This window comes from Dryobates pubescens, chromosome 9 (assembly GCF_014839835.1).
Source record: "Dryobates pubescens isolate bDryPub1 chromosome 9, bDryPub1.pri, whole genome shotgun sequence".
NCBI lineage: Eukaryota > Metazoa > Chordata > Aves > Piciformes > Picidae > Dryobates > Dryobates pubescens.
Genome location: NC_071620.1, coordinates 9,197,395 through 9,222,262, shown reverse-complemented (window position 1 = coordinate 9,222,262; position 24,868 = coordinate 9,197,395). Strand labels below are relative to the sequence as shown.

General features: G+C 40.2%; 1 protein-coding gene across 1 annotated transcript in view; it reads left to right on the top strand.

Moving 5' to 3' along the window:
- LOC104296863 (dynein axonemal heavy chain 5) overlaps positions 1 to 24,868 on the top strand; it is a 167,931-nt gene that overhangs the window by 40,624 nt on the left and 102,439 nt on the right. The window contains exons 32-41 of the mRNA XM_054164262.1: positions 772 to 1,038; positions 1,862 to 1,990; positions 2,397 to 2,612; positions 4,222 to 4,368; positions 6,985 to 7,157; positions 9,644 to 9,822; positions 17,985 to 18,172; positions 19,870 to 20,064; positions 22,259 to 22,393; positions 23,400 to 23,589. Of these exons, the coding sequence (XP_054020237.1) occupies positions 772 to 1,038; positions 1,862 to 1,990; positions 2,397 to 2,612; positions 4,222 to 4,368; positions 6,985 to 7,157; positions 9,644 to 9,822; positions 17,985 to 18,172; positions 19,870 to 20,064; positions 22,259 to 22,393; positions 23,400 to 23,589 (1,819 nt within the window). The remainder of the gene's footprint in view (positions 1 to 771; positions 1,039 to 1,861; positions 1,991 to 2,396; positions 2,613 to 4,221; positions 4,369 to 6,984; positions 7,158 to 9,643; positions 9,823 to 17,984; positions 18,173 to 19,869; positions 20,065 to 22,258; positions 22,394 to 23,399; positions 23,590 to 24,868) is intronic.

Genomic DNA, 24,868 nt, shown 5'->3' with positions numbered 1-24,868 from the left:
CTTTCAACAGGAAGAACACAATGTGTTCTCTGTATCTATGAATATGATGAGAAGTAATTGATATACACACAGGAAAGATTATGCTCAATAGCAAAGATTGCCTGGAAATCTCCAGCACTGAGCATTTTTAAACACAAGACAGATATTTTTCAAGAGTGGCACGGTTATGGTGCTGTCTTGTGAGAGGCAAATGGCTTTGGATGGCCTCTTGAGACCTCTTCTGCTTCTCCAATAATTTGTGATTCCATTAACATTTCTTTTGTTTTTAAAGCTGGAATACCCAATGTACAACCATATTTTCTTCTCCAGCTCTCAGTATTGGAGAATTTGTCTTCCTCCACTTACAATGCTCTACAAGTTCAGCAGCTTCAAACTACTTACAGTGTTTTTATTTGTCGAGTATTAATACTAACAACTTACTTTTGATAACCTGCGTGGAGCAGACATTACATGACATTGTGTATTGCTACTAGGAAGAATGTAATTTCTGAGAAGGCTGATGTTTAATTTTCTGATGTGTGCTGAAATCCTTTTATACAGACAGTTTTGGTGCATGACATGAAGCAAAAGATATTTCTGGAGCTGTCTCATTGTACTCTTTCTGTTCTGGTTGTTATAAGCATGCCAGAAATACTCATACAGTAGTCTCACAAAGCTGACTTGAGCAGCAAGGGAAACATTAAAGTGTTAGCTTGTCTCAGGGAATTCTTTAATTTTTGGAATTTGACAAACATGAGGAAGAGCTAAAATACATTTTTTCCTGTACTCCAGGAAGCCAGAAGATTTCAGAACATTGATAAATCATGGCAGAGAATTATGCAGAGAGCCCACGACACATCAAACGTCGTGCAGTGCTGTGTTGGAGACGAGACTTTGGCACAGCTGTTACCGCATTTGCTGGAGCAATTGGAGATCTGTCAGAAATCACTGACTGGGTATCTGGAACAAAAACGGTTAATGTTTCCACGATTTTTTTTTGTCTCTGACCCTGCTCTTCTGGAAATCCTTGGTCAGGCATCTGATTCCCACACTATTCAGGTATAAGTAATAAGGCAATAATGTCCTGATATTAACAATATTAATCAGTAAGAACCATTGAGTATTTTGCTATTTATTTGAGTGTATTTCTTTCACTTGTGGGAAGAGCCAGCAGTGTGCCCAGGTGGCCAAGAAGGCCAATGGCATCCTGGCCATCAGGAATGGTGGGGCCAGCAGGAGGAGGGAAGTCATTGGGCCCTTGTACTCAGCACTGGTTAGGCCACGCCTTGAGTACTGTGTCCAGTTCTGGGCCCCTCAGTTTAAGAAAGACATTGAGACTCTTGAACATGTCCAGAGAAGGGCAACAAAGCTGGTGGGAGGCCTCGAGCACAAGCCCTACGAGGAGAGGCTGAGGGAGCTGGGATTGTTTAGCCTGGAGAAGAGGAGGCTCAGGGGAGACATTGCTGTCTACAGCTACCTGAAGGGTGGTTGTAGCCAGGAGGGGGGTTGGTCTCTTCTCCCAGGCAACCAGCACCAGAACAAGATGACACAGTCTCAAGCTGCACCAGGGGAAGTTTAGGCTCGAGGTGAGGAGAAAGTTCTTCACAGAGAGAGTCTAGGCATTGGAATGTGCTGCCCAGGGAGGTGGTGGAGTCACCACCCCTGGAGGTGTTCAAGAGGGGCTTGGACGTGGCACTTGGTGCCATGGTTTAGTAGTCATGAGGTCTTGGGTGACAGATTGGACTTGATGATCTTTGAGGTCTTTTCCAACCTTATTGATTCTATGATATACAGAATCTTCTGTTCCAGAACTTCAAGACAGAGTAAGAATGCCCTATCAGATCCATTTATGGAGCTGCTTTTTTTTCTGCTTCTATTGTAGGCACATTTGTTAAGTTTGTTTGACAATGTTAACCGAGTGGGATTTCATGAAAAAAACTACGACCAGATTTTATTGTTTGAATCTCAAGAAGGTGAACAGGTCAATATTATTGAACCAGTTTTAGCTCAGGTAATGGAAGTGTATATTGCAGTTTTTCATTACTTGATTTAAAGTAGATTTATGTTTTAGAGGCCAACAGTATCACATCATGATATTATTTGACTAGCTGAATGAAAACCTTGCTGTTCACCAATGCGAAGAGCAAGAGCAAAGGCCAGAAAGGACAGGACATTTGTGCCCTTCTGTAACAATTGCTTTACCTGCCTTTTTAGCAGTACTGATGTAAAGTGCCAAATCCATCACTTATCTCTAGAAGGACAGTGGAGCTGGGGGAGAGCAATCTTTTAAATTTTAGAGAATAACAAAGAGGGGAAATGGGAATACAAAGGACATTGAAAAAAGTAGTGTAGGGCTTTTTCTGCCTGTGAATTATTCATAAACTCATTCTTTAAAAGTGCTTTCTTGTTTATTTCAGGGCAATGTGGAATTCTGGTTAGGTCAGCTGCTGAATGGAATTAGGAAAACAATCCACACCATCATTAGACAGGCATCAATGGCCATTAGTGATTCAGGATTTAAGCTGTATGACTTTCAGGCAATGTTTCCTGCACAAATAGGACTTCTGGGAATACAAATGATCTGGACCAGAGATGCAGAGAATGCACTGAACAGTGCCAAAGCAGACAAAAAGGTAGTGTTTAATGAATCTTTGGGGATTAATTAAAAACATCATTTGGAACAGTGCAGGTTGTGAAAATTTCCAAGTAGTGTGTTGGAAAAGGCACAGTTAAGTGACCAGTATAACAAAAAAAATAAGAGGAAAACAATGACAATAAATATGTTAAGAGGTCACGCCGCCTCCCCCAGCATGTGCTTTAGAATTACTCCTAGTCCTGTGATTTTCTCTATTGTTCTGTCAGTGCACTTATTTTGGGAAGGGACTGTTCCTCAGTCTGGGAATATAGGTAATCTTACCCTATTTCTGTCCCCAAACCAAATTTAGAAGAAAAAAAAAAAAAACAACCTCCCAGAATTTGGGGGATAACTGTGCTTCATGGTCATTGGTCTACTGTAACAGTGTGCGTTAAATTCTTGGTGAGCTTTTTTTTTAGGTGAGGAAAAGAATAGAAACCATTTTAGGAGATGCTGGTTTAGTCTCAAACACATAGAGAAGATACTGTTAATGCCAAGGTGTTTTTACTAACATTGAATTTATGAAGGAAGAAGGAGAGGATGTGAACTAAAGAGTCAAAAATCACTGTTAATCAAGAATTTATAGAGAGATTGGACTGAAAACTAATAACATCATCCTACCAGAAAATACCATGCTGTACTTTGATACTGCATGAAAAGGGGGACTGCAGACTGTGGAGAAGACCACTCAGTGCTATGTTTTTGGCATTGTCCAAAATTACAAAAGGGCATAGACCTGCTTTTTGTCCACTACAGTTCACATACCAGATAGATGCAAAGATTCTTTTGTGTTAGCTAGACAATAGTTTTCCTTTTTTTGGGATGAACTGTGTGCGTGTGTTTAGGGGGAGGGGAGGTTGGTTAGTACTCTGCTAGTTTTGCAGAGTTAGCATTTTTTTGATCATCAAACATTGTGAATTTTAAGCTTCACATGTATTTTTAGAAAGGTAGTGTGATTATTCTCTCATACATTCAGAACAGGGGGATGTATGAGCTGCCTTTTCTGAAACCTCAATGCTTTATAATTGGCTTTGTGCCAGGAACATCAGTGACAGAAGTTGCTGCTGTTTACCTGTCAGTATTGTCTGGTCAGTGTTGTATTTTGTGGAATATTGTAAGACAAACCAGTGACACAAAACAAATTGCAATTCTAGCACTGGCACCTAAAATTACACTACATTTTCTCCCTCCTTTGGTTAGGGGATGTGATAGATCTCCAGGTTCCTGTTCCTCCTAAAGAGTAGATACTTCTTGACCTGATGTGCAGTACCCAAAAACCAGAGACTGGTGGTTCTGAATGTATGCAGGGATGCAATCAGCTAAAGATGTAATGGCTAGTAAAAGGAGCAACAGCCTTGGAGTAAAATCTTATGATGTGACCTACTCATTTAAATACAACCTTATTGTAGTCTCTTGGGCTAAGAATACATGTACAGAGGGCAGCCTGCAAATTCAAATTTAGGATTCTAAGCTTAATAAATACAAAGCAGATCATAGATATCATGGGCCCATACATTTGCAGATGGGTTTTTTGTTTTTTTTCTTCTAAACATTGGAAAATGAAATGATGCTGGTATTCATATGGCTGTTCTTGATATGTGGAAAAGGTAATGCAAAGAACAAATCAGAAGTTTTTGGAACTTTTAAATGACTTGATTGACATGACAACACAAAATCTGACAAGAATGGAGCGCACAAAATATGAAACTTTAATCACCATTCATGTGCACCAGAAGGATATCTTTGATGATTTGGTAAGTTTTTGCTCACATAAAAGAATTATTAACAAATCTTAACAATCTGCTCTCCTTGACTAACTCTGACAGTGCTGTGATCTGGCATACTAGATTTAGTTTTATTTAATATCAATGTCATCCAGAGAGGGGTAAATTATATACACGTATGTTAATAAGCTCAGACTTCAGGTTTTGAAATGGTTATTGATACTCATCATGCACAAATTCACTCCAAACAGTACAGTTAAACATTTTTGATTTAAACTTTTCTCTCACATTGAAAATGTAATACCTTTCCTGGCCAAGCTGTCAGCCCATGGCTTGGATGGGAGCACACTGCGATGGGTTAGGAACTGGCTGGAGGGCCGAGCCCAGAGAGTGGTGGTGAATGGTGCCACATCCAGCTGGCAGCCAGTCACCAGTGGTGTGCCCCAGGGATCAGTGCTGGGCCCCATGCTCTTTAACATCTTTATTGATGATCTGGACGCGGACATTGAGTCCATCATCAGTAAATTTGCTGACGACACCAAGCTGGGGGCAGGAGTTGATCTGCTGGAGGGTAGAGAGGCTCTGCAGAGGGACCTCGACAGGCTGGGCAGATGGGCAGAATCCAACGGCGTGAGATTGAACACATCCAAGTGCCGGGTTCTGCACATTGGCCACAGCAACCCCATGCAGAGCTACAGGCTGGGGTCAGAGTGGCTAGAGAGCAGTCAGGCTGAGAGGGACCTGGGGGTGCTGGTTGATGGTAGACTGAACATGAGCCTGCAGTGTGCCCAGGCAGCCAGGAGGGCCAATGGCATCCTGGCCTGCATCAGGAACACTGTGGCCAGCAGGAGCAGGGAGGTCATTCTGCCCCTGTACACTGCACTGGTTAGGCCGCACCTCGAGTACTGTGTCCAGTTCTGGGCCCCTCAGTTTAGGAAGGATGTTGACTTGCTGGAACGAGTCCAGAGAAGAGCAACAAAGTTGGTGAGGGGTTTGGAACATAAGCCCTACGAGGAGAGGCTGAGGGAGCTGGGGTTGCTTAGCCTGGAGAAGAGGAGACTGAGGGGTGACCTTATTACTCTCTACAACTACCTGAAGGGAGGTTGTAGACAGACGGATGTTGGTCTCTTCTCCCAGGCAGCCAGTACCAGAACAAGAGGACACAGTCTCAGGCTGCACCAGGGGAGGTTCAGGCTAGATGTTAGGAAAAAGTTCTGTACAGAAAGAGTGATTGCACATTGGAATGGGCTGCCTGGGGAGGTGGTGGAGTCGCCATCACTGGAGGTTTTCAGGAGGAGACTTGATGGTGTGCTTGGTGCCGTGGGTTAGTTGTTTGGGTGGTGTTGGATTGGTTGATGGGTTGGACGCGGTGATCTTGAAGGTCTCTTCCAACCTGGTTTATTCTATGTATTCTATGTATTCTTATTTAATTGAAATATAAGTGGGAAAACGTCCCTTTAGTACTGCTATCAATCATGTGATTTCCAGCCCAGCATATGTGTTGACTTAAGATAATAGTCATTCAAAGGTTAAAGCTGTGAGGCTCCACATATTTGAAAAGGGTAGCAACAATAACCAGAACAGATACTTTATTTTTTTAATTATTGACTTAAATCAGACTTCTGTTAGATAAGTCTATTGAATACACAAAACTGTAATGATGAAAATGGAATTAAAATTACTTTCATAGTGCTTACATGATGCAAGGTCAACAATTCAATACTGCATTGTTTAATTTATGCATATAAGTTACAAAGATAAAAATTAAGTGCATGTGTAAAGAAAGATGGAAAGTCCTATAGAAACAACTACTGAAATCAAGCTGCCAGCTTCTAAGGTAGGCTTCTAATTTTTAATGTATTTTCATAATTATTTTCTTAATTGGACATTTCATTATGAATTATTATAACAAAATTGACTCACAGAAAATTGGTTAAATTGAAAGGGTCTGTATGTGAAAGAAAAAAATAGAGGCAAGTCCAAAACTGGGGAAAGGGTTATTAATTGGTACCTGTCATATTGTCCTCTTCTCTCAAAATGTTATGTTCCCTGCTAAATACATCCTTCTGTGACTGGGAGAAAGCAGAGGGAAGTTACTGAGAACCCAGCACCTCCTCTTCACCTTACACCGTGTCTGCAATGCCAGTAACCAAGACTACATTTTCTGTAAGAGGCAGAGTGTCAAAAATAATGAATCAAGATCTATTAATCTGCCACAAATCTAAGTATGTGTGGCAAACTGAGAATGAAAAATGCATCCCCACTAAACAAACACATCGACATATATACAATACATTCAGATGTTTTCCATGGTTTAGTATTTATATGAATAATGTCATCAGGTACCGTGCAATGTAAACAGTATTGTTAGTTTTTAATTAAGTTTTCCATCACTGTTCTTCAGTGTCTCTGTTAAGATACAATTCATAATCCATGTGAGCAATTCAGAGGAAAATCAGAGTTGCCAAAGGTTCAAAGCACATCACAGACAAGTTGAAAATATAATTCTGAGTGTCTTGATTCTTGACAGATTCTGTGTCTGCTCTTCCAGAACTTGAATGTCTGTGTAGCAGACTTATCTTCTGTGTGCAATTTATGATGCATGTGTTTAATTTCTTTATTAATGATTTTTCTTTTCCATTATAGGTTCGTATGAACATTAAATCACCCTCTGATTTTGAATGGCAAAAACAGTCTCGGTTTTATTTTCTTGAAGACTTGGATAAATGCATTATCCAAATAACCGATGTAGAGTTCACCTACTGCAATGAATACTTAGGGTGTACAGACAGGCTTGTTATAACTCCCTTAACTGACAGGTAGCTATAAAACACAATGCATTGTATAGTACTGGAGCTAAGACTTAATGCCTTAGACTTAATTCCTTTAACTCCTGTGATTCAGAATTCTTTCTTCGGTTGCGCTGTAATGCTGCAGTATCGCCAATGAACAGCAGAGGCCAGTGCTTATATATTCAACTGGCGAAAGTAGGCAGCTCCAGGAGGGGTCTTGTATTCTCTCGTGTTTGCTGTGGTATGCACTGTAAAACATATTAGTGCTCAAGGTAAATATATCTGAACACTGTACACTTCAGCAGCCTAAACAGAGCACACCTAAACCCCAATATATTGCTGCTTTCTGTAAACCAGTAGTATATTTCATAATTTGGGATTATAGGAAGGGAGGCATTTGAAATCACCCTAGAGGTTGAGAGGAATAACTCAGGATATAGCACAGAATTACTGGTGCCAATATGGTTTTAGGCAAGGCCTGTGAAGAATTGCAGGACTACATAGAAAAAGCTCTAAGGCAAAACACGAGGAGATCGTTTTAAGGCTGGAGTGTTAGTTGTACAGCGTGATAAAAACTGCATTAGATGTGTATTTTCCTAAAGTACTTGGTAGTACTTCAGCTAGGCAAGAGACAGATGTATTTACTCTACCAGAGCTTTTAAGTGTGGATAGGATTGTCAAAAGACTGCATATTCTGTTACTTGTTGTGTGAAGAATGACTGCAGGCTACTGAGTTAATATTGAAATTGTCTTTGCACTCTCTGTGCTGCTAGATTTTATTTACTAGTGACATTTCAGCCTTTTGCCAGTTTCTGAACTGAAATTATGCCCACTGAGCTATTTGAGAGAGTCAAAGCACTGCCTTGGATACCTGGCTTTGAATATTTAGCACACATCTGCCTAATTTCATGTTCTATACCCTACTATTCCTATGCTCGATAGAGATGTGTTTGCAGCAGTAAGCATGCAGTTGATTTGTGAGTATGACAGCACTACCACACAGACAATATTTTTGCTCACTGGGAGAGACAGTATCAAGAAAATGTTGTCATTCCAAATTTGTTCACAGAATTAAAATGCAACCTAAATTGGTTAGGGATTGATTCAAGGTGCTACGTTACATGAGACTGAAAACTAGCACAGGGTGACATTATTGAAGAAAGTGAGCCTTCTGAATGAGTATAAAATAATAATATCAACCAAAAAGAGCAGAGGTATCTGTCTTTGGGTAGATATAGAAAGCCAATCAGAGCTGCAGGGATTAGTGGCTATCCACAGTCATATGTTGAAAGATTATTTGAAGTAGAGATGTTTTCCAGAGTTGGCATGGGAAACTTATGTACCTAAGCAGTGTTGCATAAGAACAGATTTTATTCCCCTTATAGGCTTTTCCCATTTTAATATTTTTTTAAATATTGCTTTATGGACATGTATGAGCTTCAGACAATTTTCAGGTAAGGATATCTTTGCTTTCCATTAATTAGCTTGGAGTCAAGTGCTGTTTGGCTAATTATTTTGTGCTCAGGAAATTCCCTGCAGCGCATGATAAATACACACTGGCAGTGGTACATTACGTTAAGATAATGGGACTGAAATGGAGTGCTCCTAAACATCATGTCAGACCTAGGCCATGTCATGGCAGAAAGGAAAAATTAAGTGGCTGTTCTATTTAGGACTTGTACTACATGTACAGTTTGTCTTTACCTCACTTTCAGTAACAGAATTTGGAGGAGTGGTGTTTTTTTCTGTTAACTGAGTGCCTGTTAATTAATTCCTGAGTAATAATGTGATAAAGCACCATTACTGCCGTTTTATCAGAATGAATACTGCTAGGAAATCATACTAGTGATACTGGGGGATTTGCAGTGCCCATTTTCTCTCCCCAAATATATGAGGAAACTTTTGAGTTTCACAGTGTTAAAATGGGTTTACTGGGATTTTTGAGTGTTGTAGGTTGGACCAGTATTCCTACGACCTTCAGTAGTCTCCACACCATCTGGGGAGGCTGAGACTCGACTTGACTTAAACTTGAGGATCTCAGTCCTGCATGGAGACTGAAGCAGAATATAATCCCAGGATTCATGGATCCCTCCTCTTCTTTCTCTATTGCTCATTGCAATCTTCTATCTCATTTCTTCTTCTTCTGTAACTCAAAGAGCTCATGTGACTAGCAGTGCTGCTGTTGTTTAGCATGCTGGTAAGGAGTGGCAAGAATAGGAGGTGTTTCTAGCCTCTGTGCCTTCCTATTTCCAGATCAGAGATCCCATCCTGTGTGCTCTGAGGAGAGAGTAGGAAGACGGGAGAAAAGATGAAAACCCAGTGGGCCTGGGTGCCACAGAATGAGGCTGTCATGGAGGGAAAATGTACAATTACTGTGAGAAACTTGCACTGGAAACAAACCCATTTCCTCTACCTTGCCCAGTTTTGTATGATACTACTGTGGATATGTTAATAGACTTCACATAATTAATAGCAGAAAGGATTAATAGAGCTCTTTGCTGCCTTGTCTCTAGGTGTTACATCACTCTAGCACAGGCCCTGAATATGAGCATGGGTGGTGCACCAGCAGGACCTGCAGGGACAGGGAAAACAGAAACAACTAAAGACATGGGCAAATGCCTGGGAAAGTATGTTGTTGTTTTTAATTGCTCAGACCAAATGGACTACCGAGGACTTGGCCGGATCTATAAAGGTAAGAAATAGTCTGGTTTGTCCATTTAAGAGTCATAAGGTTTTATCTCTTCACTAGTGAGTTAGCAATGATTGGTAGGGTATTTTCTCCTCTGTTTTCTTTTATTTCCAGACTCTCATCAGCTTTTCCTGATACTTGATTATTTTTCCTTTTTCACCCCCCTTTTTTCTTTTTTCTTTTGTTTTTTTTTCTTCTTTTTTCCCCCTTTTTCCTTTTCCTTTTCCTGTTCCTTTTCTTTTTCTTTTTCCTGTTCCTTTTCTCCTTCTCCTTCTCTTTCTCCACCTTCTCCTTTTCCTTTTCTTTTACTTTGTTACCTAGTTGCAAGGAGCTATAGAAAGCTGCTGATTTCTATAATACCAAAGAGAAGAACATTTCTAAGATAGAAATTGAACTAGCTGTGTGTATGAATACTTTCAAAGACAAAAATTTCTCTGAGCACCTTTTGGTAATAAATGGAATAGGGCTAGGATGAGCTTGCTGTCTGATTAAGTTTGAATATGGTCACAGTGCCAAGCACAGTCATCTGCTGTGTCTCTGTACTACCTGTGGTCATCACTTCAGAGAAGGAATGTCAGCCTTTGGTTCTCTTTGGAGTAGGTTTGCCTTTGATCTCACCAAGATGTTCTTTTTCTTCTCTGCTCCTTCTGTGAGAACATGTACATCTCTTTATGTTACCACTTTTCCCCCTGACTTCTTTATATTAAACAGTGTGATTCATACATCTAGTCTCTGTATCCTTGCTTTGTTTCTGCCTTCTTGTCCTGAGCACTTTAGTAAGTTACCATTTCTCATTTCAAACTGAGGCAATAGTGATAACTGCAGTTTGTCATTTCTGCTTTTCAGTAAAACTGGGCAGAGTTTCTGTGTTTAAGAGCAGGACCTGAGTTTTAGGGCTCAGCTTCATCTCTGTTGTTTTCTGATGAGCTGACCATTTCCCATGCAGTATTGTGATCATATGCAACAAAAGCTAAGTAATACTGTATAATGCGACCTTGTGTGGAGGTTTGGTTTTGCACCACTGTACAAATTGCAATTTACCCCAAGGAGTAAATGACCACACTGCTCAGAATTTGGAGATTAAATTATTATTTACAAAAAGTAGGCTAAATATGAAAGGTAAAAAACATACAAATACATATATACACATACAATTAGATAATAACCTGGCTACACCCCTGTACACCATAGCCTAGACCCACCTGGACACCCTCCTGTACAGACCCCCCTGGACAAAGCCCAGAGGACTGTGTACCAGTGAGCAAGTTATTATCTCTCTCTCTCGTCCCCATCTCTGTTCCTTACCATAACCCAAAGAGAAACCAGCAAGCCAAGCAAGCAAGGTGAGAAGAGACAGAAGGAAAAAGAGAGCAAACAAGCTGTGCTTTCAGACTATATAGAAATGCAGACCAATGAATGGGATAAACATATGTCTTATGTTCTGTTCAGCTCCTTTGGACTGTCCATCTCCTGGACTCTTTCAGATTCTCTTGAAAAACTTATTTACAATTAGGATATTAGTCCTAAACCTGTAACACCTTGTTATTAGACTGCCTCAATTAATGGCATACTAATGTTCCATGTGAGTTAGAAAATATGCTTATAGAACTCAACAACATGCTGCTCAGTTGACCATGATGCCTGTGGCTGCTCACCTCAGTCAATTTGCTAGTGGGATGGTGTCTTCTCAGAGAATTTCCCTGGGAGCTAGATAGCAATCTGTCTCATTCAGGCCAGCCTGAATAGGGTGATTTAACCTGCTGTACTGGAAAGTGTCCCTGACCATAACAAGGGGGTTAGAGCTAGATGATGCTTGAGGTTGGCCCCTTGGAATCCTGACAGTTCTGTGATATACATTAAACTGCTGTGTGTCTGGAAGGAAAAGCAAGATTCTGTTCTTGCATAAGTCATTGATGCTTTCCTTTGTGAAGGGCACCAGTTGCTTTGGACATATTTTCACAACTTGTAAGGGACTGTTCTGGAATTATAATTGTTATGTTCAAAAACCTTTAAGAGGTAGGTTTTGGGGGTTTTTTGAATAGTGGCTATACTGAAGTCAATGAAGGAGATTAGCTCCTTTGATTCAATGGGAGGAGCAAAGTGAGTTTAGAGGAAGGTTTTTTTTTTTAATGCATTTGACAACTTTAATGGAAAAGGATAGCTCTTCACAGCTGTGGAAGGACTTCCCAGCAGACTGATAAGAGACTTCTCATGAAACATGCTACATACTTTAGTGCACACATTGAGAAATTATTCAGAATTCCACATGGATTTGACAGGTTTTGTACTCTGCCAACAGTATTTCCTCTTCCAAACTCTTCACTTCACCTGATGCTGTGGGTCATGTTATCAGATGTTGTCAGATTTAGCAGTGAGGAGAAAAAGAGGATGTAGAGGTGGTGTGGTCATGTCTGAAGCCATGTTTCCAAAAAGAAATTGCATTATTCATTTTTCTTTACTGATATTAAAAATATAATATAATGTAATATAATAATATATACTATAAAACTATAACTTAAAGTTCTCCTGGTTAACTCAGAGCTGAGGTTCTCTCTCCTTGATTACTCTGTCTTCCTATTTAGTTTGTTTTCCTGTGCAGCTCCAGCTAACAGGCTTGGTTTAGCCAAGATGTCCAAGGGATGGATTTTCATTTTTGATAATTTTGGTTTTGAAATTTGAACCAAAAAGTAGGTTCAGATGTAACTAGTCATACGAACCGGACCACAAGTAACCCGTGAAAGTACCAGGAAAACAAGTAAGGTGGAATTTTGAGTCCTCTGTTATATGAAATTCCCAGTGCCCGTGCAGGACCTGCTTGCATAAGTCTAATCCATGCCAATGTGGTACAGACACAGCATCCTGGCCTGCATCAGGAAAAGCGTGGCCAGCAGGACCAGGAAAGTCATTCTCCCCTGTACTCAGCACTGGTTAGGCCACATCTTGAGTCCTGTGTCCAGTTCTGGGCCCCTCAGTTTAGGAAAGATGTTGAGTTGTTGGAACATGGCCAGAAAAGGTCAACAAATCTGGGGAGGGGTCTGGAGCACAGCCCTGTGAAGAGAGGCTGAGGGAGCTGGGGTTGCTTAGCCTGGAGAAGAGGAGGCTCAGGGGAGACCTTATTGCTCTCTACAACTACCTGAAGGGGGGTTGCAGCCAGGAGAGGGGTTGGTCTCTTCTCCCAGGCACCTAGCACCAGAACAAGAGGACACAGTCTCAAGCTGTGCTATGGGAGGTTCAGGCTGGATGTTAGGAGGAAGTTCTTCCCAGAAAGAGAGATTGGCCATTGGGTTGTGCTGCCCAGGAAGGTGGTGGAGTCACCATCACTGGAGGTGTTTAGGAAGAGACTGGATGGGGCGCTTGGAGCCATGGTTTAGTTGATGAGATGGTGTTGGGTGAGAGGTTGGACTCGATGATCTCAAAGGTCTTTTCCAACCTGGTCTATTCTATTCTATTCTATTCTATTCTATTCTATTCTATTCTATTCTATTCTATTCTATTCTATTCTATTCTATTCTATTCTATTCTATTCTATTCTATTCTATTCTATGTTAAAATTTCCCAGGAGTCAGAGGTACTTCATCACTGTTACTGGAATGTGTTGTTGAATAGCTTTTGGGAAGCCTCTTATCTGTTGGTGTATTCAGATAAGTATAAAAGTTTTGTTTGCTTAGGTTCTATTTTCTGTAGTTACAATGAAACAACTCCAGTCTTGCTTGAGGCATTTTTTTGTGTTTTGATATTTAATGCAGCATTTAATGTAAGATTTTATATTTATCTTAATTCAGAAGCTGAATAAATTAGTATGGAGTAAATTCTTTCAGGATCAATGAGTGTGTTGTAGCTTACTGCCTCTGGGCTGCACTGTGGCTAGACAGAGTTTTAAGTGAAATTTGATTTAAATTATGATGTTGTAGTTCCACCCCTGTGTAAAAATCTTGAGAGATGTGTTGTTTCCATACAAAAGAGAGTTCATAGATGCTTTGTAATGGTCTCTTCTCCCAGGCAACCTGTGACAGAACAAAAGGACACAGTCTCAAGCTGTGCCAGAGGAGATTTAGTCTGGATCTTAGGAAGACATTCTTTACAGAAAGAGTGATTGGCTACTGCAATGGGCTGCCCAGGGAGGTGGTGGAGTCTCCATCACTGGAAGTGTTTAAAATAAGACTGGATGAGGAACTTAGTGCCATGGTTTAGTTGATTAGATGGTGTTGGGTGATAGGTTGGACTTGATGATCTCAAAGATCTTTTCCAACCTGGTTAATTCTGCATTCTGTAAGTACACTATTTTTAGCCAGCCCTCCCCATGTGGAACAGCACATAGACTGTTCTCAGTAGGCCTCTTGGGTCATCTGGCATGATAGAGGTTGTCACAGTAGCCTGAAAACATACTTTGTGAGTGGGGACTATGTACCTGTGTACTGAGGACTGTGACCACAACGTCGCATTCAAGGTCAGCCCACTCAGCTCTGTATAGATCACTGTCACAGAGTGCAGGTCACTGGCACGGAGAGAGACATGACATTGAATTGCACAGAGGCATTTTGAAGTCTTTCTGAGGGGGCAGCAGCTCTACTGTGTGATTCTCCTATCATGGGAGGACCAGTGGAATACCTGTACTGATTAGGTTGAGGGGATGTAAAATTTCTTAGACATAATTAAAGATCTCTTTAATTTTGTCCTTTATTTTCTGCTTTTACTCCATTTCTGTATTTGATTATCATAAGATGTTCTATGCAGAGACAGAAATTGATGCACAGTATGACAGTGCACAGTAAAATTAGACAATGGTCTCTAAGCTATTTTGCAGCTGACATTTTGCTTTCTGTGCCTTTGCTTGTATTTGTGAGGGGGTGTATACATATGTGTGCATTTTCTTTCATTTTCCTGCTTAAACACCACCAGAATTAAATAATTTTGCAAGAACTGAATTTATTCAAAGCTGTGGGACATTGGCCTTGTCTAAGAGTCAGGTTTCCTAACTTCATGCAGCAGGTGGCATTACAGAACAAATGATTTTTTTTTTCCTTTCCCAGGTTAAAAAAAAAATTGGTTAGGACAGAACATCACCATTCTATAGTGAAAATAAGTAAAAACCCCTTGAATATACAGATCATAAGTGTAAAAACCAATACACTGGAACAAAGTTTCTTTCATAAAGAATGTCCAGCAATAGGGTTTTTCCTTGTTTCATCCCAAAGAGCAGGTAATGATGTTTAATACACAAAGTAGAAAAAAAGCTTTGCTTTGTTTTTTAAGGATATACTGGTAGTCATATAAGGCATGAAACAAAACAGCCCAAATGCATTTGGAAAATCTCTACAGTAATTTTTTTATCAGAGAGCAACAAGAATGGGGTAGCTCTATGAGTGAAGACAAGCCAGAAGCCTAAGGTGACCATCACAGAGGCAAGGGCAGGGACTTCACTGACCAGGGCATAAGCCCACAGTGCTTGAGCAGGGCAGATTGGTGACACCAGCTGCCTGCCCAGTGATCATAAGACAAGGTGAAATAACAAGCTGGGTCCCAGATTTATCTGGGAAGTTCCATCAGAAAAAGCAGGAGGCAGGGCTAGAGGAAGATTATGGAGAGTTCTGGGGTGCTCCAGGAAGTTCAATCTCTTTAATATCTTCATTGATGATCTGGATGAGGGGATTGAGTCAGTCATCAGTAAATTTGCAGATGACTACCAAGTTGGGGGCAGTTGTTGATCAGTTAGAGGGTAGAAGGGGTCTGCAGAGGGACCTTGACCGACTGGACAGATGGGCAGAGTCCAACGGAAGGGCAACAAGGCTGGTGAGAGGTCTTGAGCACAAGCCCTATGAGGAGAGGCTGAGGGAGCTGGGATTGTTTAGCCTGGAGAAGAAGAGGCTCAGGGGTGACCTTATTGCTGTCTACAACTACGTGAAGGGTGGTTGTAGCCAGGAGGAAGTTGGTCTGTTCTCTCAGTCAACCAGCACCAGAATGAGAGGACACAGTCTCAAGCTGCGCCAGGGGAGGTTTAGGCTCGAGGTGAGGAGAAAGTTCTTCACGGAGAGAGTCATTTGTCATTGGAATGTGCTGCCCAAGGAGGTGGTGGAGTCACCACCCCTGGAGGTGTTCAAGAGGGGATTGGACGTGACACTTGATGCCATGGTCTAGTCATGAGGTCTGTGGTGACGGGTTGGACTTGATGAACTTTGAGGTCTCTTCCAACCTTGGTGATACTGTGAAATTAGGATAACAGGACATAGGGCTGTGCCTAGCTCTACGTACAGCAGAGCTAGGACCTGCCTGAGCTCAGATGGAGCTCCTAGACTAAAGGTTGAAGCACTGGGGAAGGCTGGTCAGGGCAGGTAAGGCCTATTGGTGCATTCAGGCCCCTGATATTCCTCGTACAAGAGGGAGAACATTAAAGGACTTGCTGCCACACCAGTGAATTCAAAGAACTTTGTTTTTAAAGACAGTTGGATTCAGTCTTTCATGTTTTAAATTCAGTATCTGCCTATAGAATTACTTTAATCTTTGCTTTTTATGACATTGTGGTATTTGTATACGTTCCATTTGCTTTTAAATTTTGTGATTAAGACCATGTGACTTTTAATTAGCTTTGAATTCTGTTCCTTTGGAGTATTATTTTCCTTATAATATCACAGAAATCAGTTATAAGCAGTCTGGGAAAAAGATTATTTTACATATGTTTGAAGTAATTTTCACAGGAGATCTGCAGTATTGTCCTGGGTGAATCAAATATTGAGGTGCCTATTCTGCCTGTACCACCACTAGGTTTGAACTGGTGTGACTTCACTAATTTTTACAATGAGTTCTTCCAAATTTACATGAGTAAAAAGACCAAACAATGCAACAACATTAAAAGCAGTGGTTAGTGAGCACAAAGAAAGGTAAAAAATAAGGGTTAAATTAAAAAACTTTCATATTTTTCCTTTTTTTTTTTTTATATCTGCAAAAAATTACAAGTATTAACCAAGCTATCCAGCTGATCACAGTAGAAGATGATACAGTGTAGAAGAGGGTCAGAAAAGAAATATAGAGGCCTCAAGGAGATGTGGAGTAAGATGAAAGTTCCTGAGAAACATCATAAAGAGATCAGACAAGGAAGAACAGGGAAGGAGAGGATAGTATGAACAGAATAGGCCAGAGAAAAGACAAGAGTATGGGGATTCAGGGGAGCTGTGGGCATAGTTGTTCAACATTGTGAGCACACAAATGCCTTTTCTTGGATGTGTGCTGTATCTCTGCGTTTAGCACTGCCTTAGAACAGCTTAAGCCAAACTGAACTCCACCAGTCCAGGGAAGTGAATTAAACACCTCTGAACACTTGTTTGTTGCACCAGTTAAAGCGCTGATCCAGGTCCTCGCCAGCCTAGACAATACGAAATCTTAGTCCAGTGTGAGCTTTGGGAAGGGAGAAGATGTCTTCCATAAAGTTTCTGCATAGATGTACTAGCCTTTCCCTTTTGTAAAGTGGATATGGAACATTACAAGAGCTTTCCCACCACTGCTCTGCAAAAATGGCACTCTAGACTCTCCTATTTCAGTCCTGCCATCAGGACACAGAAGGAGTACTTGGCTCTTTCAAAAGACATTTGTTTCATGATGATTATAAATACTAATATCTGTCTAGAACTACATGCCCTGTTGCAAATAAGAGTTGGAAGTGTGACATCAGATTCCTCTCTCTTGAACAGCAAGATGCTATTCTCCAACAGTTTTTGACCTGTGAATTGTTACTAAATACTACAATGCTTCTGTCACAAATATAGTGATTTCTGGTTTGATTGTCTGCTTTTCATGTAGGTAAGTGTTTCTCAAGCTCATCTTTGACAGTTTCACCCTCTGCATAGATGAGTTTACATGCTATGTGAATGTTTATGCTACTAGATGGTATATACAACATTATTAAACACTTTCTGCGGAATGGTTGCTATAAAACTGTAGGATTCTCTGTAAAGAAATTTGTGTGTCTTTCTTCCAAGGTGTAATGATTTTTCTGGTGTCATTAATTCACAGCCTCACTTATTCTAAGTTTTTACTTCTGGTTGTGCTCGGTGTTCATACTCTCTGTTCTTCTCATGTTGCTTTAAGTTGTACAGAACATGCTCTATTTTATATGTAAATTATTCTTGTTTGACCTGATATTTAACAGAATATTTTTCCTTGTGTTTTTTCAGGTCTAGCCCAGTCGGGTGCATGGGGTTGCTTTGATGAATTTAACCGCATTGAACTTCCTGTGTTATCAGTAGCTGCTCAGCAGATATCTATTGTACTTCAGTGTAAGAAAAGCAAGAAACCTCGGTTCACTTTCACTGATGGTGATGTTGTTGACATGGACAGAGAATTTGGCATATTTCTGACTATGGTATGTGTGTGAATATACATAAAAGGCATCATTGTGAAAAGTCTCTTCTCTTTAATTTTCCATTTCAATTTCCCTGTTGAAATCATTGGAACTGTCTGTTAGAAAATCGTGACTACAATCTGAAAAATAGTTTGGTCAAATAATGATCATAGAATCAAAGAATCATAGAATGGCTTGAGTTGGAAGGGACATTAAATACCATCTAGTTCCAACCGCACTGCCATGGGCAAGGACACCTCCCACTAGAGCAGGTTGCTTGAAGTCTCATCCAGCCTTGCTTTAGACCCTTCAGGGATGAGGTGTCTACAAGAAGTTCTTTGGGCAACCCATTCCAGTCTCACCACTCTCATAGCAAAGAACTTCTTCCTAATGTCTGATCTAAATCTACTCTGCTGTAATCTAGAACTATTGCCCCTTTTCCTGTCACCACATGTCCTTGTAAAAAATCCCTCTCTAGCCTTCCTGTAGGCCCCCATCAGCTACTGGAAAGCCAATATAAGGCCTCTCTGGAGCCTTCTCCAGGCTGAGCAGACTGAAGTCCCTCAGCCTATCCTCATAGGAGAAGTAGTCCAGCCCGCTGATCATCTTTGTGGTCCTCCTCTGGAGCTTTTCCAACAGATCCATGTCCTCCATGATGATCATATTTTATTTTGCCTATATATATAGATGGAACATAGGATTTGAAGTATGCAATTATCATTAGCTACATATTTTAGGGGCATTTTTAGTTGAATATTTGACACATTGAGACTAAACTCAGCCCTTTCATATTTTCAGTCAAAGTCTGTCAAAATAAAGCAGAAGCAACTGACCACTGCAAGGGCTACTGTAGTTGGTCTGGTTATTATTTCACCACCTGTGAATATCTTTTGACCACAGTCCTTCTATATGACAGCATGAGGAAAACCACCCTCACTAGCCTACTGAAGATTTATCTTTGATGCCTGTGGACTGCTTCTAGCAGTGCAGGAGGCAAAGAAACAGGAAAGCCTAAGAATACCTTAAAAGCAGTTTTGTCACTCCCCCTCCTTAGCTGTAGGCTATCTACTCACAGCTGAAAATGGAAGCACTTGTCTTTGTTTTAAGGCTTCCTACCTCTGAAAAGCTGTTAATGTTATCACTTCAGTTTGAAAAAGAGGACAAATTAGTGGCACCCAAAGTCCAGTTCCAAGGAAATTTGTAAACAGCTGAAAGAGTTTAGGAAGTTACCACCACATAGCCATCAACTACTGTTGTCACAACTGAGCTATGCAGTAGTCACATGAATAATTTAGATAACCTTCAGTGAAAGGTCAGATCCTAGTTTAAATTATATTCAGTGATGGTTTGCAGTGCTTGATTGACTTTGCATTGAAATGGTCAGGAATGCTCACAAGGGACAGTAACCTTCAGCACTGGAACAGTATGAAGACCCTGAGGAACTAGCCATTTAGAACGGCTCCATCATGATCTGTAAGTGGCTTTCTGTCTATGTCTCTCTGTCTTGGGCGTCTCCAAGTAACACATGGGGATGCTACATACCTCATGAGCTGCAGTATTTAGGCAGCTCTGTAGTGATGAGTAATTGTGACCTGCTCAAATTACCCTTTGTAATCTGGCATCTACTTCTGTGTTTGCCAACGAATTATCAGAGAAGATGAACCTTCCAATCCCCCTGTAATTACATAAGGTTTTACTTCATATGTTGTGTTTTTCAGAACCCTGGCTATGCAGGACGTCAGGAACTCCCAGAAAATCTGAAGATACAGTTCCGTACAGTTGCTATGATGGTGCCTGACCGCAGCATTATTATGCGAGTCAAGCTGGCAAGTGCTGGTTTCCGAGACAACCAAGTCCTTAGTCAAAAATTCTATACACTCTACAAACTCTGTGAAGAGCAGTTATCTAAACAGGTAAAATAAATATTTGTCCAACTGTAAGCTGTCGCTGGAAGGCTACGTAGAGAATGTGCCTCCATAGAATATATTAATTTTTTTACGCTCATGGACCTTTTAATTTTTTAAGGTTTCCAGTTTCAAGCTCTAGAAACAGAGTCTGAAATAATCACATTTGTCCTTTTCAGGCTAATTTGTGTCATAAAGGAAGTTTGATTTGTGATTTTTAAACAGTGGAATTATCGGGGAAGTTGTGAGGAATGATATATCTTGCTCTGCTGAGCTTTGTAGAGGACATGTTTTTCAGCCTCCTCACTTATGAACTCTAAATCTATTGGAGAGGCACTGTAACAACTGTAAACAACTGAGGAGTGCCTAGAAGGCACTATCTTGCTGAGTCCTACCAGAAAGGTGCTGTTCTGTTTAGTATGGGTATTTAAGTGTAAAACAAAGGATGAAGATGCTTTTAAGAACAGAACTAGTTGCTGCCCTTTGATTGCCTTTGCCTGCTGTCCCCTAGAGAGTCTCAAGGAGAAACTGATATTACTGGTAGGTCAGTTGCAGCTCAAATGCCTGCTTTGGTTGGATCCAAATGATCCAGGGCATGTAGACTATATGTTCAATGCCACATATTTTACCAGTTCTATACCATTTACATAGTGACTACATTGACTTCCATGTAGAAATTGTGGATTACTACATGGAATATGATATCCAGACATCAAGTCCAGCCCTCACTGTCAAAGCAGGATCACCCAGGGCAGGCTGCCCAGGAACACATCCAGGCAAGTTTTGAAGGTTTTCAGAGAAAGAGACTCCATAACCTCTCTGGACAGCCTTTCCAGTGCTCTAACACCCTCACCATAAACAAGTGTCTCCTCACGTTGAGGTGGAACCTCCTGTGTTCTTGCTTGTACCCATTGTTCCTTGTCCTATCATTGGGCACCACTGAAAAGAGATCGGCACCTTCATCTTGACACCCACCCCTCAGATATTTATAGACATTGATAAGATCACCTCTCAGCCTTCTCTCAAGACTAAACAGCCCCAGGTCTCACAGTCTCTCTTCCCAGTTGTGCAATCATCCTCATAGCTTTCTGTTGGCTTCTCTCCAGCAGACCCCTGTCTCTCTTTGACCCATAAGTTGTTGTTTTGATTTCTTTTGTTTTGTTTTAATTGTAATCTACTTTTCTCCCTGTCCTGTTGAGCAGGGGAAGTGAGAGAGTGACTGGGTTTATATCTGGAAGCTGGCCAAGGTCAATGCACAAAAGAGTTTATGAGAGTTTGGTCTCAAAAGAAATTCTCCAACTATGAGAATATCTTTATTATCTTCTGTCATGTCTGTCTTTACCACTTAGTTTTCTGAGCTGCCAGCAGAAGTAGAGACTTTATGATTTAAAACCTTTACTTGCAGAGCTTTCTAGGATTTGCATCAGTGGTCAAAGAGGAAATGTATCACAGAACATTTGCATATATTTTCAAATCCATATTAACTAAGACAAAATTGTATGTATGGATACAAGTGCTAAAATAAATTGACTCTATATGTATAGCTCTGCAAATATACAACTGTGCCCATAGTGAAAGGGAAGATATTCCAGCCATTACATGCCTTATGACCAGAGCTGGTTAAATACACCTCTAAGACACACATGGCTGTCGGATTAAATCGAGTCCTGAACCACATTGTTGAGAAAACATCCACAGAACAGAACAGAAAGTCACTGTGTACAGAATAGGATAGGCTTCCATAGAACAAATGGTATCTGAACAATTTCAGTACGTTTCTTTAAATCAGCAAGAGATTGACCCTTTTACTCATGAATCCCACTACCATATATCAAGATGGCAACAGCAGCAGAAACAACGAGCAGAAAACAGAAGGTAGTTGAAGATGTGTGGTTTATTCTTTGTGCAAATGGTGAATTTAGGAAAAAAAAGATGCATCTCTGTTACCAATGACCTGTAAAAGTGATTGCCACCATAAGGGACACTTGGCAGGTGTGGACAAACTACACTGGACATTACCTGCAGGGTGTGCTAGCAACAGAACTGGAAATCTATTTGAAAAGATGAAAAGCTGTGAAATTAGTAATATTGAAAAGTTCAATAGCATATGTATTTACTAATGAATTTGTCTTTCAGCCTTCTAATGATTTTAAAGTGTTTAATCTTTGTGATTAAACACTTTGTGTTTATGCATTATTTCAAGGTTCACTATGACTTTGGGCTTAGAAATATCCTGTCTGTTTTAAGAACACTTGGAGCAGTAAAAAGAAGTAATCCCAAAGAGCCAGAGAAAACGGTAGTGATGAGAGTTCTGCGGGACATGAACCTCTCCAAACTGGTACTGTAACACTGGTGACTTCCCCCTAAAGAGTACTTTTCATTTTTAAGTGTACTTGCTATGCACTTTGAAAAGCTCTTTTTCTTCAGAAGTTGGATACATTATTTTCAGATTTGAATACAGTATATTGGTGAGTGGAGAAGTAGAATGCAATCACAATATGAGTGCTATTTTTCTTTCAAAGAGAGGAAAACACATCAGAAGCCTTAGCTGAAAAAAAATGATTGGAAATACCATCAGATCCTAGGGGACTTAACTGGGTCTTCTAATTAACTCCTGTTTTTTATTCTTTCTGCCCTATCTGAGGAGAGAGAGGAAGAATACATTGTATTAACTTTTAATAATGTCATTAAAGATCCTTCTTAATCCAGAATTTCAATTTATACATTTCTTGGGAGTCTGTTGCCTTTTCAGAACATCAGAAGAATTGCAATGAGTGAGGTAATTGGAAGCAGCTAACGCCTACTTGTATAGGCTAATCTCTTTCAATATTACTATTTAAAGTATTCATCTTTCTTTTTATTGCTGTAATTGAAAGGTTATAGCACGTCTAGACTTTGTGTATTTACCTTGGGAGCCAGTTTTGCGATGAAACCAATTACTCTGTTCTGATGTTAATCTATTCAGTGCATTGGTACATGTGTTCAAACCTATAGGCACGCTTCAGTGATTTACAGAAAGGAAAAAAAATCATAAAAGATCCGAGGCAAAATATGATTGGAATAAATCTTGCTGCCTTCTGTAACAGAGGAAGAAACGTGTCTGTATATGTTGAAGAAAACTGTGTTAAGATGTGTTAATGTTTTTATAAGCTTTAAGTATTTAATTTAGAAATTATTACTTGTAGCTGCATTGTATGAAATTCACTTAATACAACTGATTCATAAGTATAATATTTGCAAAAGATGAGGTTTTCTACCACCATCTTTTATATGGTATATTCTTGAAGACTGTTTACAGCTGCAATGAATAAATAATAGATTTTCCCCTACTTTATCCTTGACAGGTAGATGAAGATGAACCTTTATTTATGAGTCTCATTAATGACCTCTTCCCTGGAATTACTCTGGATAAAGCAGGCTATCCTGAGCTACAGTCAGCCATCCAGAAAGAGGCAGAGAAAGCAGGGCTTATTCATCATCCACCGTGGATACTTAAACTCATTCAGCTGTATGAAACTCAGCGAGTCCGACATGGTTAGCATGCTAGATGAGGTTTTGAGATTGCATAAAAGTAATGGTTTTTTATATTATCTGCTACAGAATGAGAATATTTTAACAAAAAAATGTATTTTAAAGTTGAACAGATGCCATTTTTAAAGCCTATGTGAATATTTTGCTAGGAAACAGTTATGGCTTTTTTTTAGTGTGCAGTGCAGATAGTGAGATTTTAGCTTTCTTCCATTTTTATGGGAAATAGGAGTGTGGCCCTGAGTGATCGAAATTTCTATGGAACAAGTTAAAATGTAGAGTGTACATTAAAATTCAGAAACAGCCCATTTTGTTCAGTGTTCTGAAAACAATTGTTGCCCTCAGACACAGTTCAGTCATGAAGCTCATGTTTAATGTTACTGTGAGAATATGATGCTGAGAAGATTACAAAAAGTAATCTCTCAAACCTTTACTTCAATAGATTCTACCAAGCATGCAATATAATCCCAAGTGTTGTTCTTTTCATTCAGTTCTGTCCATTTAAACTGAGGAGAAAATAAAAACCACCTTCTGCTGCATGGGGGAGTTGGACAAGATGGCCTCTGGAGGACACTTCCAACCTTTACCATTCTGTGATTCTCTGAAAATACATTTTTAACAGTGCAAAAAAGGCTAATGAGTAAAGCTTATCCTGTCATAGGAAGGGTACCAAAGACAGTATTAAAACCAGGTTTACAATTCAGAGCTGAGAGAAAGAAAAAATACCCTTACTTGGAAATGTCCCCCACACCCCTAATCTCTGACAACTGAAGACTTTTTAGGAGAAAATATAAATGAAATATAACTAAAGGTGCAAAGATGTGTGAAGATGTCATCCTTTTCATGCTCCTTTTTCATGTCATAAGAAGAGAGTAGCAAAGTTTAACAAATAAAAGGAAATAACTCATTTGCCTTGCACAGTCTGAGACTTTAATGCCTCAAATCACAGAATCATAGAATGTTAGGGGCTGGAAGGTACCTCAAGAGATTGTCTAGTCCAACCCCCCTGCCAGAGCAGGATCACCTATACCAGGTCACACAGGAATGTATCCAGGTGGGTCTTGAATATTCATTGCCAGAGGGAGAGTCCACAACCCCCCTGGGCAGCCTGTTCCAGTGTCACAGTAAAATAATTCTTCCTCCTGTTTCCATGGAACTTCCTATGCCTCAGTTTCCACCCCTTGTCCTGTCATTGGGTATCACCAAGAAAAGCCTGGCTCCATCCTCTTGGCCCTCACCCTTTAAGTATTTATAAACATTAATGCCTCAAATGTTTCATTCACGT